Genomic DNA, 17,749 nt, shown 5'->3' with positions numbered 1-17,749 from the left:
GGGATAGAATCTATAACAATTTAATTGTCCCAACAAAAACCTTAAAAATTCTGTCGTTTCAACTTTTAAATGAGTAGTTTGAACAAGCAGCGAGTAACTTCAATAAACATAACCAATGTATTTTAGAACAGATTTTAAACATAATAATTTATTAAATTAATTTATATCAGCATAAGTCGTTCTGCTGTTTCTTTATACAGTGACTTCAACAGAGTGTAATAATCTTGATGCTTATGTTGGTCTCGTCTATCAAATCTGAGGCCTGTTTCAGTAAAGAGGTTCAACCAACTCGGAGTTTAAACTTGAACTCTGAGTTGATTAATCGAGAGATTAAAAACCCGGTTTTGGTTTCAGAATAGCGTATTTGAGTTAGGTCAATCAACTTTAAGTAGACCAACTCAGTCAAGCGCGCACACCGTAACTATAAAAAAGCATTATCAATAGAGTGCAGATATTACGAGTGACCATGGCAACATCTGAAAAAGAGATCAGCATTTCTTTTCATCCAAAGTTCTAGCAAATATGACCATATATTTTAAAAGCAACACAACTGCATCAGTGAAACAGAGTTAGCGTGGAACAACAGCTCAAGTTAATGCGCATTTTTACATTTAAAGTATTTAAATATTTCTGTACAATCTAATAAGTAATGTTATGTGTGACATTTATTAAATTTTTACACACGTTCCTACTTTATACACGTTGATCAGTGTTAATAGATTTAAAAGTGCACTTGTGTCTGCCTTTTTTATTGATCAAGTTATAAAGGTTGATATGGTATTTAGAATGTAAACAGAACTAAACAATAGTTTTTAGAAAGAATAATAATATCATTAATCTAGTAACTGTAAATGTCCCTGTTGAAGGTCAGTGAATTTAAGCTAATTATTTATTTAAAAAAGGACAAGCCATTCTCAAACGTGACTTTGTTCTTTTTGTGACTGAAATGTAGTTAATAGCTGTTTCCATCCAAATATTTTAATTAAATGTATGTGAAAAACTGGAATAACGCATAAAAGATGTGCGAATAAAGCAGCTTTTCCATCCAACGCATCAAAGAGAACAAACTCGTCACTTCCTGATTAAACGGGTGCCAAATATCAACATTAAAAACAGAATTTACTGCGGTAGAAGAAGCTGCGTCAATCTTTTCTATATTTAATAAATGTACTTGCAGCTCAGAAGACAATGCTGACACAACGACCACGTATCGGGGCATTTGAAGCCATGAGACGCGGAGAACAGACGCTCTTGACATGCTCCAGACACTCTGGAGGTCATTAATAATATAATAACATTAATACTGAAACGTTTAAGGCGTTTTTTAATGAAAGACCAAAGCAACATTTATTATGTGTTAGAGTGTGCTCAGTCTGCTGGTTTGTCCATTCACACACATTTTCATCATCATCTCTTATAACAAACGTTTTTTTTAATGTATAGGCTTCTGTAATTTGTTTAGTAAAAGTGTTTCCATGGTAGTTTATGCACATATTTTCTTATTGAATAAAATTTTTTCCTACTTAGTTATGCACGTTTTTTATGCAAATTTTCAAAAGTTATGTGCATCATGTAGTTTCCATCAATCGTTTTTTATGCGCTACTCCAAAATGAGCATTAAAATGGGTGGCTGAAAACGCAAGGCTAAAGAGAGAAATACTGCTTTGTCTTTAAAAAAGGGGAGGAGACAGACAGAAACTCTTAGATTAGAGAATAAAACCTGCTCCTGACCAGGTTAGGTTCACAGAGTAAGTTAACTGTAACTGACTCTGAGTTAAAGTTACTTCTCTTTCAGAAACAGGCTTGACTTACCTGCTTTCTCGAGTTTAACAAACCTGCCATTTTGAAACGGAAAACTCAGAGTTTCTCTCATTTCAGGGTTAAAATACTCTGAGTTTTCACTTAACCTCCTTTCTGAAAATGACCCCTGATCTTAAATTTATATTTTATATTTATATTTTGGCTGTTCCATTTCATAGCTTGATTTTCTTTCTCTGAAAGCATTTGAGAGCTTCCTTGGCTGTGTTTTGGATCATTGTCTTGCTGAAATGTCCACCCTGGTTTCATCTTCATCATCCTGCTAATGTATATGTCAGACTGAAGCAGCTGATATTAATTTACAACGACAAAGGGCAGAGGGTTACTGAAGAACTACTGAAAGATTTCAGCTGCTGTCTGAGCTTTCCATGTCTTTCTACACCTCCCTTTCTTCATGTGTTCAGTACATTTTTCCCATCTTTTTTTATTACACTTAATTTGTAAACTAATTAGATTTGTTTTGCGTATATGAATTTCTTTGATTCTTGTGAAAATTTCAAGTCAACAGCAGCTTTAGAAATGGATTCTGAAAAAAATGGTGACGTGTTCAATACTTATTTCCCCCACTATTTAATCAATGACCTCCTACATGTATATAAAAATAAATGGTAACACATTAGAATAATGATCCAATGTATTGACTAACAATAACTATAAATAATCTTGTAAAACATTTATTAATCATAATTCAGCATTAACTAATGCATTGTTATGATCCAAAAGTTTAACTTTTAACTTCCAACAAGTTGTAACATTAGTTAATCCACAGTGAGTTAACATTGAACTAATGTATTTTATCTTAAACAGCAACAGAGATGAAAGTAATAGTTTGTTCATGTTAGTAAACACATAAACTAACATTAAATAATGGATTATTATTTTAAAGTGTTACCAAATTGTACAAAAGGAACATTATTTCTTTTGTGAAACATCAAATTTAATTGGGATGCATAATAATTCAGATTCAGAGCTAGATCTTATAAATTCCTGACTGTATTTTTCCCTCTACATGTGAGCTCTGCTGTATTCAGACTTGTGCTTGTGTGTGCGTTTGTGTTTACCAGTTTACTCGTGAGGCTCATTTCACTGGTGAAGGCTACCTGGGCTTGAAGATGGATTATGTGGATCTGGCAAACAGCTTCTACGGCGGCATTGGCTTCAGAACAGATCAGCAAAACGGTCTTATGTTTTACCATCAAAACAAGGTATGATTAATGCTTAAAGGGATAGTTCACGCAAAAACTATTTTGAAAAACATTTAACCACCCCACGCGATACCTATTTGAGACTCTTTCTTCTGTAGAAACACAAAAGTAGATCATTTGAAAAATGCTGGCACCCCGTTAACTTCTTTAGTAATTTCCTTTCCTGCTATGGATGCCAACGGCTGCTTATTTTCCCCAGCATTCTTCAAAATATCTTCTCTTGTGTTCAACAGAAGAAAAAATGATGAGGGATGTGTTTTGGTGATGGCTGTGATTTGTCTCCTCAGGATAATGTGTGTAAGGTGATGTTAGACAACGGTCATGTGCTGGTCAGCACTGACAGAAAGGAAGTCAAGTCTCAGAAGACGTACAACGATGACAACAATCACTATGTTGCGGTTTACCGCGACCAAAATGTGTACGTCTCCATATGTTCATTATTCATATAGACACTGTATTGTTCATTACACAGTTGAAGGCAAAATTATTAGCCTTCCTGTTAAACCTTTATTATTCTTTTAATATTTCCCAAGTGCTGAGAGAAGATTTGTTTAAACACGTTTTTGAGTGTAATAGTTTTAATAATTATTTTATAATTAAAAAAAACAAACTTTTTTTTTGTTTTTGCCATATCGACAGTACATAATATTTAACTAGTTATTTTGCAAGACACTGGTATTCAGCTTAAAGTGCATTTTAAAGGCTTAACTAGGTTTAAGTTTAAATAATTGAAGTAGTTTTCAGAAGTGTGAAACAGCTGGCATAGACAGTTAAGTACATTTAGGTTAGTATGTTTTTTGCTGTGCAACAGGTGGTTCTGAGTGGTTGCAAAGTGGCTGATAGGGTGTTCTGAGTGCTTGCTAAGGTCTTGCTTGGGCAGGGGTGTCCAAACTCAGTCCTGGTGGGATGCTGGACACTCCTGCATATTTTAGTTCCAACCCCAATTAAACACACCTGAACCAGCTAATCAAGCTCTTGCTAGGTATACTAAAAAACATCCAGGGAGGTGTGTTGAAGGAAGTTGGAGCTAAACTATGCAAGACACCAGCCCTCCAGGACCGAATTTGGACACCCCTGTGCTAGGGTGTTCTGAGTCTTTGTTAGTAATTATATTATACATGGTTAATTGTATTCAAGTCATTAAATATATATTATATATTACTATAGTATACTATAATATACTATATTAATATAGTATATTAAATGTAGTGTTCTTTACTTGTGGATGTCTGATGACTAGCACACTTCCACTGAGCCAGCTGTGGTCATTTGGCAACAGAGCCGCGACGTCAACACACAGAATCTGTCGGCACAGTTCAGCACGGTTGTCTAGAACAGTTCGGCACGATAGTGGAAAAGCAGCTTTTGTCTTCAACTGTATACTATAATTGTGTTTGTCTTTGAGTTTCTAAACAGTTTTGTCTTTGTTTAGGTTGAGCATTTATATAGACGATGTGCTCGAGAGTTCTGGAGAAACTGGTAATGTAACCACTAGAAGAAACGCACTGCAGGAAGGCTTTACCTATGTTGGCGGGACACCGGAGTCAAACGGTCCGACCAACCTCACCGGCTGCATCAGCAACTTCTTCATCAAGAGGTTTGTACTGCCGAGAAGACTTTAAGAATTAGACTGATGGAGCTAGCGCTAGTGAACGCTACATCTTATACAAATTAAATGAAAGGTTGTCTTTAGATCTGCTGTCAGCATTTCTACTTGTGTGTTTTTAGAGCGAACGAACCACAGATTGTAGAAGATCTGAAAACAGCTCTAGAGGGACGCAAATACACATTCACCTGCCCTGATGCTTCAGCCCCACTGCAGATGTTAAATTCTCCACGGCCAAAGAAGGTGCTGCTGAAAAGATTTAACTTATTTTATTATTATATTATATTATATTATATTATATTATATTATATTATATTATATTATATTATATTTTTATTTATTTATTTGTTCATATATTTTTATTTGTTTATTTATTTTAAATATTTTTCACATTTATTTCATTTATTTATTTTAGTGTATTAATTTATTTTATTTTGTTTATTTTAAATAGAACATTTTTCATTAAATGCATTATCATATTATTTTAATGATTTCTATTACAGTATATCATTGTATCTATCTATCTATCTATCTATCTATCTATCTATCTATCTATCTATCTATCTATCTATCTATCTATCTATCTATCTATCTATCTATCTATCTATCTATCTATCTTAATGTTTATCATTAGTTTAATCACGTTTTTCATTAGAATTGGATTTCAATTTGCTAGTGTTTTGTTACTATTATTTATTTACTTCATTTAATAGAATTCTTTTTAATAAAAAGCATTATCGTATTGCTTTAATGAATATTCATTTATATTAATGTTTTATTTTAATTTTTTTCTTTTGTTTTACTTTATTAGTGTTAAAATTTACAATAAAAGATTTAAAATAAAAGGATTATCATATTATTTTATTGTTTATTAATATTACAGTATATTATTGCCTCACTGTTTTTATTTTTATTTTTACTTTTATGTTGCATTATTATTTATTTATGTATTTTAATTCTTAGTGTTGCATGATAATGTTTTTTAGTAATCACACATGAAATCTGTGTATTTGTGTAAATACTGCAGAATGCTCCTGGAAATTCGAGAAGTCGAATGGCTCGTGACTCCTGTCAGGGTGACACGTCTGTTCAGGAGGTTGACGCCCACCATTTCAGTGGCTCCACCCACAGCCACATGAGATTTGATTCGCTGCCTCAAGCTTTTAGCAAAGCGTGAGTGTTTTAACAAACAATACTAATACTTATTTACATTATGACTGATATTAATATTCTGTATTAATGAAACAAACAGTGACAAAAAACTGTTCAGTGTTAAATGCATCATCAAAAAATTTTGATTCGATTTTTTGTTTGTTTTTAACAGTCTACAGTTATTGACTACTCGAAAATTGTAATCTGATTACATTACTAAGTACTTCATGTAAAAATGTATCAGATTACTATTATCTTTACTTTGCAGTTTTAAAACATATACAATATACCTATAAAAATACAAAATAAACTGCCCCTCCGTCATTAATTTAATATTTACTGAAAAACATTACAATAAGTTGATCACAGCAGCTTGACATATTCAAAAGGCTTAAAGAGTACACGCAAAACTTAACATTCTCTCATCAAAAGCACTGCAGTGTTTGGGTATTCTGTGTTTGTATGGATTATACACATTTGTGTAGACTAATTACCTCAGACAAAGTATGGAGCTGATCAGTCAGTTCTTGTCACGTGACCTGCGGTTTTCATCTGGGCGCACATGGGAAAATACAATATGCACGCACAAAGGATGCGTAATATATATGTAGATATGTAAACGGCCGTAGAATGCTTTCTATTCAAGTGCTGAAACAATTTGCTGGTCAAGTTAAAAGCAGCAAACTGGACATAGACTGCATTTCACAGCAATATTTTGGTTTTTATACTCAATGAAATCAAAGTAATGTCTGTATTTCCACTTGAAGAAGCAGCATTATGTTCTCCAGCAATTCTCAAGCAATTTTTAAAAGCATTTTTTTTTGGTCTAAAAAATTACATTGACTTTAGTAACTGTAATAATGTAATCATGCCCAAAAATGTAATTAAAATACAGTCACGTTACCATGGAACACGTTACACCCAACTCTGTTTATATATATATATATATATATATATATATATATATATATATATATATATATATATATATATATATATATATATATATATATATATATATATATATATATATATACATACATATATATACATACATACATACATATATATATATATATATATATATATATATACATACATATATATACATACATACATACATATATATATATATATATATATATATATATATATATATATATATATATATATATATATATATATATATATATACATATATATATATACATACATACATACATATATATATATATATATATATATATATATATATATATATATATATACATATATATATATATACATAAACACACACAGACACACACACAGTTGAAGTCAGAATTATTAGCCCCCTTTGATTTTTTTTTCTTTTTTTAATATTTCCCAAATGATGTTTAACAGAGCAAGGAAATTTTCACTGTATGTCTGATAATATTTTTTTATGATAATATTCTTATTTGTTTTATTTCGGGTAGAATAAAAACAGTTTTAAAATTTTTAAACAAATTTTAAAGCTACATATTATGTTCGATGTTCGATAGTTTACAGAACAAACCATCGTCATACAATAACTTGCCTAATTACTCGAACTTGCCTAGTTCACCTAATTAACCTAGTTAAGCCTTTTAATGTCACTTTAAGCTGTATAGAAGTGTCTTGAAAAATATCTAATCAAATATTATTTACTGTCATCATGGCAAAGATACATCAGTTATTAGAAATGAGTTATTAAAACTATTGTTATTAAAAATGTGTTGAAAAAAAATCTTCTCTCTGTTAAACAGAAATTGAGCTCTAATAATTTAGAGGGGTTAATAATTCTGACTTCAACACTATGTGTGTATATATATATATATATATATATATATATATATATATATATATATATATATATATATATATATATATATATATATATATATATATATATATAATAGAATAATTAATCAGTTTTTCTATATTTATTAGAAATGGATTTGATATAAATATTAGTATTTTTAATTGTATAAAGGTATGATAATTTGTCTTCAAAATGTCTAATAAATATATGACACTTTTTTTTCTAGGTAATGATAATGGTAAGGGGTTATTTGACCTTATATTTATTCCCTAATTTTTCAGAACATATGTTAAGAAAATGCTCTAATAGACAACATTTTTATGTTAAATTCAGGTAATATGTTATTAGTATCTTACAGAATAAATCAATATAAAACACATAACCATATCCAGAGAAAGAATTGGTTGTTATTTTTTAATAAAAAATATATATATAATTGTTACAGTTGGCTCTTAAGCTGCAACAAAAAGGGCGACCAGATGCAACCATCACAGGCAAAAGAACAATTATTTTAACATAACAATGACATAAATAATATAAAGTAATGAAGAGTCAGGGCCAAAATGGGATGGTCAACGCAGCTTAACCAAACTGCTTTTATCAACGTCCCAATGAGTGGCACCTGTGTACAAATCATGTCACCTCCGACCTGCAACTGAAACACACACATTCACCGCTGATAGGCTGGGACACCACACACACACACACACAGCAAATAGACGGAAATACCATACGCACTCAGCCTATAGGCTGGGACATCATAATAATTTAATATACAGTAGTATCCATCCAATACCAACCCCAATGGTACTAATCACAACCTAAAAGTGCTTTTTAAAATGATGCACATCCTGCTGATTTCTCGTGCATTCACTGTATGTGAACCTGTTGTTTCAGGCCGCACTTCTCCATCAGTGTGCGCGTGAACTCCTCCAGTGGCCTGATCTTCCATGTGGCAGGAGGAAAAGGCCAGAGGATGATGGCGCTCTCTGTGTCTGATGGTCATCTGACTCTGCTGGTCAACGGCGGGAAAAGGAAGACCAGCATACGCAGCAAAAAGAGATACAGCGACGGCCTGTGGCACACGGTTCGTATGCGGAGGAGGCTTGACTTTACACAGGCTGGATGTTTTTTCAGGTCTCTGATTTGTGAATGAAATGCTGCAGGTGTTTGTGAAAGTGGAGGGTGACCGGGGGTCTCTGACTGTGGACGGCATCGACACACAGAACAAGAGAGTGTCTGCTGGAGGGAAGAGTATGTTCGCTGCTCCGCTCTATATCGGAGGACTTCCTGTAGACCACAGCGCAGCCATGGTAAACACTGATTATACACAACTGAACAAAGGAAATCTTTCACTATCTATCACAGTAGCAAACACACATATTATATAGAATAGCCGATTTCACCTATAGACTAGTTTATTGATTACATTAAGGGATGTCATTATTATTGTAATGAGTCATTTTTTATGGTATTGATAAATGAGACTTTTTAAGACTTTCATCCTAACATATTATACATTTTTTTAATTTAATTCATTCATCTATTTCCCAGAGATGGGCTGCAGCTGGATGCACATCTGCTGCGTAAAACGTGCTGGATAAGTTGGCGGTTCATTCCGCTGTGGTGAACCCTGATTAATAAAGGGATTAAGCCGAAAAGAAAATAAATGAATGAAAATTGAATTTAATTGGTTAATTTTCCATCAGCTTATATCGAGTTCAGACTGCATGATTTTAGCCCCGATTTTGGCTCTCCGACAGGTTTTGAGAAATCCCAGGCAAATGCCTGAAATCACAGGCAAATCGGTGCTTGTGCACGTGAGTGACAATCACACAGTGTGAAATATCAAATGCGCGATCTGAGAGAATCGTAGATGAGTCGACAATGCCTGTGAGATTTTTGGCGTGCTAAATATCCGGAGCTGTCGGCGATTTAAATCATGCCGTGTAAAATGAGTTTTGACCTAAAATAACATCAGAGATCGCCTACAGTCAGTGAGAGAGCAGCATTCACTTGTGCACGTGTGTGTTTGTGTGTCGGCTGGCCAGCGGAAGGTTAAGGGAGAAGTTAAAAGCGCTCATTTTCGGTTTATTTGGACCCAAGAAATGGAGGAAAAACTAGTGGAGGTTTGACTGGAGCACACATGTCTGTTTGACGCTTCATACAGAAAGTTTTATATAGAAGTTGATGAGAAATAGCTAATTCCCTTCAAACCCAGGTGAGCACATATGTACATTTTCTACCCCATTAAAGGCTTCTTTCTCATTATGTAATTAATAATAAAAGATATACTACGTGTTTTTGGCTGTGTTCGACGTAGTTTGGACAAAGTTGTCAGCGATTCTTCCTATTGTAAAGTCGTGCAATGTGAAAGCCCCCGTCGCTGATCCATCTTGCAGTGTAAACAAAGCAGCGACGAAACGCAAGCCCAGATAGTCATGCAGTGTGAAAACATCTGTGACACGACTACTTTGAAAATCATGCAGTCTGAACTTGGAGTGAACCGCCAACTTATCCAGGATATGTTTTACACAGCAGATGTCCCTTCCAGTTGCAACACAGTACTGGGAAACATCCATACACTCTCATACACTACAACCAGTTTAGCTTAGTCAATTCACCTACTGTGCATGTCTTTGGACTGTGGGGGAAACCGGAGCATCCGGAGGAAACCCACAAACAAAGAGAACATGCACAGAAACACCAACTGACCAAGCCAGGTCTCGAACCAGCGACCTTCTTGCTGTGAGGCGACAGTGCTAACCACTGAGCCACCGTATCACCCAACATTGAATTTAAAAATAGTGTTTTTATTACTGCTCGTTTCTATTTATTTGAAACAGCAAAATTAATTTGAACCGTCTCTCCACCTTGTTTGTGTTTTATTTAAGTAGTCTAAGTATAAATAGCTGAGGCAGTGGCGCAGTAGGTAGTGCTGTCGCCTCACAGCAAGAAGGTCGCTGGGTCGCTGGTTTGAACCTCGGCTCAGTTGGTGTTTCTGTGTGGAGTTTGCATGTCCTCCCTGCCTTCGTGTGGATTTCCTCCGGGTGTTCCGGTTTACCCCAAAGACATGTGGTACAGGTGAATTGGGTGGGCTAAATTGTCTGTAGTGTGTGTGTGAATGTGTGTGTGGATGTTTCCCTGCGTAAAAACTTGCTGGATAAGTTGGTGGTTCATTCCACTGTGGCAACCCAGGATTAATAAAGAGACTAAGCCGAGAAGAAAATGAATGAAGTATGAACAGTATACTGTTTTACTTTTATATATTTCGTTACTGTATAGTCATTATTTTAATAAGAAAATGCAAAGACCTTTTATAAATATGATTTGATTGATATTATTTACTCATATCATTTATATGAGTCTGATTTAATGAGCACTCTTATTAGCATGCATGAATATGGGATTACAATACCCCTTTTTAATGCATTTAAACTATTTTTATTGCTATTTTCAGTGAATGTGAAACACTGGCCACCATATTTTTACTCGATGAACAATTTTATCCAGTTGGGTGTGATATTAGTCAATTGTGAGCCAACTGTGCCTGTAAAAACAGATGCTAGTTTTCCTCTTGAGCTTATCTATATGGCTTTTGTTTGCTCCATGGCATTTTTTTTTTTACCTTGGGTTTAGAGAAATACTAATAGGGTAACACTTTACTCGACTGGGTGTTCAAAGACATTAAACCTTTATAACCCTGACATGACACGTCATGAATGGGAATGAGCTTTTATGTATGCGTATAACAAGTCATTAAAGGGCCATGACACCCCCCACTTTCGGTTCAGGTCTACCTCAGAATTTTTTCAAAAGATGCATGATAATGAGCGTGGAGCTCCACGAGCAAAGGGCAGGAGGGGGCGTGGCCAGCAGGGGAGAAATAGGGGAGCGAACAACTGTTGTCAGTCGGCTCAAAAAATGAGACACAAACCGTGAGGAGACACATGATTTTATAGTATACAAAGTTAAAATGCAAAGAAATAAACAGTGATTTAATGCCCTGCTACATTTGTTATTTGTAATTTCATATACAGATAACCACAATTTATATCATAATAAAGATAACCGTGTTCATACAAACTATAAATGAGGACTTTTCCCTCAATCATCGGTCTGAATGCAGACTTGCCCTGTCTATTTTAACCATTAGCCCTGCTGGGAATCTGGAGGATTTATGCAAACACAGCAGCACGGCGATGTGTCTAAATGTGAAGTCCTGATAAAAGACAAGATCCGCCATTATCCGATTCTCGTACTGCTCTCCCGACAAAAATGCCTGCTGCACACAAACAGCTTTGCTGTATCGACCCTGACAGCATCGTGGGGAAAATCATGCAACAAATCCCATGGATCATGGAAACAAACACATGCAACCCTTCATGAACAGCTAAATACTGTGTGCCGTGGGTCCTTGTCTCACAGCTTGGCACTGGCAGGTATGTGTCTTGCCTTCGGAAATCATGTGCAGTCATGAATAATTAAAAAGCCGGCTCTTCTCACAGCAACGCGTCATCTTTGCACTTGCAGTTTTGCGCCATGTTGCTGATTTTGATCTTGCCTCAAATATCATTTTAAACCCGGAAGCTGAAATTTGCTGACAAAAGCTCCAAATTATCCAGTTTTCCCCACAATTAAAGCTGTCAGGTGCTAACATTGTCTTAACTGATGCTCAACACACACAAATCTGTTAAAAAAATCAAATGTCAAATCTCAAAAAAAGTACTCGAGGGATTCGTGAAGCTTTAAGTGTGATTTGCTAAGTTGACATTTTAAATGCAAAGATGACATTGTTTGTTATGACAACTTGGCATTACCAAAACAGCATAACACCCCTTTCAAGTAAAGGGCTACCTACTACCATGCCATGTCAAAAATGTACACCAATCCACAAAAGTTCAATGTAGTTTCAGCCTTTTTTTTCCACTCAACATTAGCATTGTTGGTATAGAGTAGAATTAACTCTACTTGCTACTCATGTAGCCGAATCTTTTTGTAAACGATGACAACACAGTACCACGTAAACAGAAGTAGAAGAAAAAAAAAACATTTAACAACAATGGCGGAACTGCTGTATCAATTAGAAGACCAGCAGGCATGCATTAACAGTTGCACGCATGATGCATCAGTGATAGTTTTTTTCTTTTAAAAAAACTTTCTTTTTCTTTCTTTTCTTTTTCTTTCTCTTTGTTTTGCGTTCTTCTGTGATTTAAGTGAAATGTATGGCAGTGTTTCTCAACCACGTTCCTGGAGGACCACCAGCACTGCATGTTTTGGATGTCTCATTTGTCTGTCACACCCATTACAGGTGTTTCAGTGTCTGCTAATGAGCTGATGATCTGAATCTCGTGTGTTTGGTTAAAGAGACATGGAAAATGTGCAGAGCCCCAGGAACGTGGTTGAGAAACAAATTCAACACACATATTGAATTGTTGACTTGTCTGTCTGTCAGGCTGGATTCGTGGGCTGTGTTCGGGACCTGAAACTGAACGAGGTGTCTCTTCAGAGCCCATCTGTCAGTGTAGGTGTGACGCCCTGTTACCAGCAGCCTTTGCAGCCCGGCGCTCACTTCTCCAGTCGTGGAGGATTCATGACCATCGGTCAGCCATTTTAATCCTATTATCATACTCTCAGCAGGAACTTTGTGATACACAAACTCTTTGTTCACTGTGTCTCTGCTCTTTAGACGAGTCGCTGGTTTTAGGACAGGACCTGGAGATCCAATTGGAGGTCCGTCTGGATTCAGGCTCAGGGCTTCTGCTGCACACTGGAGCCAAGAAAACACACCAGCTGAGTGTGTATCTGGAACAAGGCCAGGTGACACAACCACACACACGCACGCACGCACACACACACACACTAAAAGGTCCCCATAAAATCAAAATGTGCATTTTTTTGGGCTGTATGAGTGATTATGTTAGTCTTAGGTTCGTCTATAATCCAGTGCGCTCCAAAACTGTGACCATATTTGCATTTAGAAGATCTAAACATCTAAACACTTCCAGCAAAATGAGTCAGGAAGTTATTTGACGTCACCTCATACTTCAGTTTCTCATCACATCTTCTGTTCAATCAAATGTTCTCTAGTGTTCGATATGTCCTGTCCCTTCAAGATGCTATTGCTAATGCTGTAATTTGCCATTATTCATGTCAAAGAACATTCACAGTGAGGGTTCCTTATAAGGGAAACATGTGCAGCACCTCTCTATGGCAAGCCCAGAGGGGGAAATACATGGCATATATAAAAAAAGGAAATATATCAAAGCTTTTGTCCACTTGTATTTGGTGAAAAGTACTATATAGTGCTACTGACAGGATAAAAATATGTGCTAGTCAGCACAGAACATATCAGAAGCATTTGAATTACAAAGAAAGCTGAAGAAACTGTGAGTCAGACTCAGGTACCGTTTACATTAGTGCGTTTTAGTTTTAAAAGGGCATTTTAGAATGAAAACGATCCAAGTCCATACTAGCGTTTCACCCAGCGTTTCTGAACAGCTCTCCGTCCACACCAAAATGACTGAAATGCACATTACTTAACCACACACACGCAAACTCTCTGGCATGCGCTGCAGCATATCTACCCACATTACCCAGATGAGAGCTGTGCTCGTCGAACTGCTCATCAAGTCAAGCAATCTCCCGCTGGATCTAATCTCATTATATTTGTTAAACATGATATTTCATTCATCTTGTTGTCTTCATCTAACAACATATTCTCGACTTTGGTCTTTTGAATCTATTACTTGTTCTTAGGTAACGTGTTTTGGCTGAACGCAAAGTTCAGGTTAATAATTAATGTAACGTAACCACATACATTCTGTGTATTGACTGATCGCTTGCCTTTATTTCCTATAAAGTCTAAACTTACTGTACGTTATACTTTTATAATGGCCATTATCGATTATTAAAACTGATATTCAGCAAAAGAGAGGGTATATTTCGTATTTTCACTGAAAATGAAAGGATGCAGTAATGTTATAGGCTCCGTCTTGTTATAAAGATGCACACAGTGAAGATGATGGTCATATACGCAGCACAACGCCTCAACATTTCTGCTGTCTGTTAAGTTGCTAATATCAAAAATGAAAATAGGCAGTTTCTTAAATCATGTTTTAATTTTATTGTTGAGAAAGTGAAACAACGTAGCCAGGGTGATGTGAACGCGGATATAGAGTACACTGTTCTTGTACTGCTCGTTCGTGTCCTCGGGAGTCTGTTTTCCATATCAAACTTGCTAAGTCTGAACTTATAAGGAGAGGACAAGTAGGCTACTTAATATTGTGGAAAAGCCCCAATCAGAGAGGTGAATGTCTGCAGCCCCGCCTCCGTTTTCAGATGTCTCCGTTTTCCCCCATCCACACTGAGACGGAGCAGCAGCGTTTTACAATGAAAACGGTCTCTTTAGCGTTTCCAAAACGCTCCGTTTTTGGCGCTCAAAAACTCCGGCGTAGTGTGGACGGATGGCGTAACCGTAGCAAAACTTATGCGTTTTAAAACGAAGGCATTAGTGTAAATGGGGCCTCAGTGTTGAATGGCAGCATTGTGATGTAGACCAAATGAAATTGGCTGTTTTTCAAAAGAGGAGACTGTATCTCTCACCCCTTCTTCATATTTCAGTTGCAATTTTGTCAAACCACTTCACAAGACCTTTAAAAAGATAGTTCATCTAAAAATGTTTTGTTGAGTTGAGTTTCTTTTTGTTAAACACAAAAGAAAATACTTTGAAAAATGTTGGAAATCTGTAATCACTGACTCCAACAGTACTTTTTTTTCTGCTATGGAAGTCAACGGTTATAGATGTCCAACATTTTTTCTAAATATTTTCTTTAGTGTTCAACAGAATCAAAAAACGATGGTGAGTAAATGTTTATTTTTGGGTGAACTACCTCTTTAAGCGAGACTTACTGTGATGTTTTCTAATGCTTTATTCAGGTTAATTGGGTGTCTTTGACACTGTGTGTGTTCTGTTTGTAGGTCACTGTGCTGATGAACAGTGGTAGTGGAGAGTTTTCAGTCAGTCTCACACCTAAAGAGTCGCTCTGTGATGGAGGATGGCACACTATTGCAAGTAAGTCGAGACCACCTTCATTTCTGAATCTGGAACGTGCTTGTGTACCTTTTGTTGTTTTTCTCCATTAAAGTATTTTGTACTTATTTTATTTGGGCATTTTAGACAATAACAATAGATATACAAGGTATTTCTCAGTTGGTGGGAAAAGCACAGAGCAATGGTTTGAGTAGATGTAAAGATAGATACGGTAATAAATAATTATACTAGGGGTCCGTTCTTCGTACATGGATTACTCAGTTAGCTGGATTTGGTTATTGACAATTTGACATGATCCAGGATCGTTTCGTTCTTCAAAACTGATCTGAGAGTTGTTGTCATAGCAACAGTTCTGCTAGTTCAAACCTGATCGGAAGCAGGTTTAATTCATATAAACAGGATTAGATCGGCTCAGTACAAGCAAAGATAATAGAGAAAGTATGTACCGAATTCTGATATTTTCTTACAGTAGTAGTTATATACACATGGGAAAATACTAAATCTTTTAAACCTATATAAAGTTATAGTTATTAATAAAATAAATAAAGTTATTTATTAATAAAACCTATGCAATCTGCACCCCCGAAATGAATGTACAAAGACTGCCACGTGGTGGTGCAAAGAGAAAACTTTGATATGTAATTTTTAGATCGCTTTAGTACAATTTGTGTATGATAATAGACATGCACAGTATGTGATTTTTTTTTAAAAGCAACAATACATTTATGCAGTCATAAACATGTTTTGACAGTTAATATGACGATGATTTGATGCTTCATAAAAGTTGCAGACACCTTTACCAATATCAAAATGCTTTTGCTAACATCCAGTTATTCTTTACACCGATTAAAAAAGTCTACTATAATAAAGAAAATCTTAAAATCTTATAATCTCGATATGCATTGAAATTAATGAGGAATACTGTTGAAACATGAAAGTGTAAAGCCTGCCGCTCATAACAAATGTTGAAGATTATTGCGTGTCATATTTAACAAGCCGTTTACTGCTAATTTGATGGATAATTTTGCTCACATGGACAATTGAATATTAATCAGATGATGTCAGTACGCTGCTGTGTCGTCAGCCAATTGTGCATAGCTGATCATGATTTCGAGGATCGATAGATCTGTCCTTCACAACACATGTAGCGATCTCAGATCAGTTTGTCCAGACATTTTAATCAGATTCATGAACTTGTTTGAAGAAAAAAAAATAAGCGAGAGATCAGTTATCAAGATTAACAGATCCAGGATCTGCCAAATCATCTTAGATCATTTAAGCGAGGTACGAAGAACAGAACCCAGTAAAAGATCAAGTACTTGTTTTAGTTGAGTAAACTAACTAGACTTGATTTCACTTTTAATGCTCATGTAAAAATAAAGTACTGATATATCAGTACTTTTTTTGTGATATATCCGTACTATTTTGATCAGTGACAACATTTAGGCACAAACTCATCAGGAGATAATGATGGTGTTTTAGAAGTATTGTGATGTTAGTGGGGGTGTGGTATTTGCTGATTTTAATGCCATTTCCTCACATTCAATGGCCTCATATCAATGGCTTTACGTGTCAAAATGAACAAAAAGACTTTGGAAATCATTTAAAACAAAATATCTTCCTTTGTGTTCAAGAAAAGAAAACGGAGGATGAGTGAATAATGACAGCACTTTCATTTTTGGGTGAACTTTCCCTTTAATAACATTATGATGCTCTGGCCAATGTGCACATGTGGTTTGGGTAGGCTTAAGGGTGCTTTCACACCTAAACTTTTGTTTCGTAACCTGTCTCGTTAGAGCGGTTTGTTTGGCATATGTGAAACCAGCAATCGTGCTAGGATCCGCTCCAAATCAATCGCTCCTAGATCGCTTGAATGAGGTGGTCTCAGCTCGATTGAAACAAACTCTGGAGCGGATCGATTGTAATGAGAAAGCGATATGATCCGAGCACAGTTATATCACAGTGTTTTATGGATTTGTAATGGGCATACGGCTATATGAAGAGAGAATTATGAGTAGGGCGGGAAGTTTCGGGAGTCTCCCGGATGCCCGCAAATGAGTGATTATCTGCCGGTAATCGCGCGTCTCCCTCCC

General features: G+C 35.6%; 1 protein-coding gene and 1 long non-coding RNA gene across 4 annotated transcripts in view; one reads left to right on the top strand and one right to left on the bottom strand.

The window, feature by feature from the left end:
- The window catches only part of lama5 (laminin, alpha 5), a 201,838-nt gene that overhangs the window by 181,144 nt on the left and 2,945 nt on the right, over positions 1–17,749 (top strand). For 2 of the 3 annotated variants that reach the window (XM_087305121.1, NM_001039171.2), the window contains 10 exon segments: positions 2,883–3,023; positions 3,311–3,441; positions 4,456–4,620; positions 4,752–4,872; positions 5,657–5,802; positions 8,501–8,690; positions 8,770–8,916; positions 13,059–13,206; positions 13,293–13,423; positions 15,584–15,677. In XM_087305121.1, coding sequence (XP_087161247.1) covers positions 2,883–3,023; positions 3,311–3,441; positions 4,456–4,620; positions 4,752–4,872; positions 5,657–5,802; positions 8,501–8,690; positions 8,770–8,916; positions 13,059–13,206; positions 13,293–13,423; positions 15,584–15,677 — 1,414 coding nt within the window. 3 annotated transcript variants of the gene reach the window in all.
- LOC147838165 (uncharacterized) lies at positions 11,543–15,649 on the bottom strand. Its single transcript, XR_015523257.1, has 2 exons — positions 13,026–15,649; positions 11,543–12,853 (listed from the first exon to the last, which is right to left on the bottom strand). It is a non-coding gene; the product is annotated as an uncharacterized LOC147838165 (long non-coding RNA).

The sequence above is a fragment of the Danio rerio genome, chromosome 23, assembly GCF_052040795.2.
Source record: "Danio rerio strain M-AB ecotype USA chromosome 23, GRCz13ab, whole genome shotgun sequence".
NCBI classification, from domain to species: Eukaryota; Metazoa; Chordata; class Actinopteri; order Cypriniformes; family Danionidae; genus Danio; species Danio rerio.
Note: the sequence above shows the minus strand (reverse complement) of the source record. Positions and strands in the feature narration are given on the sequence as shown.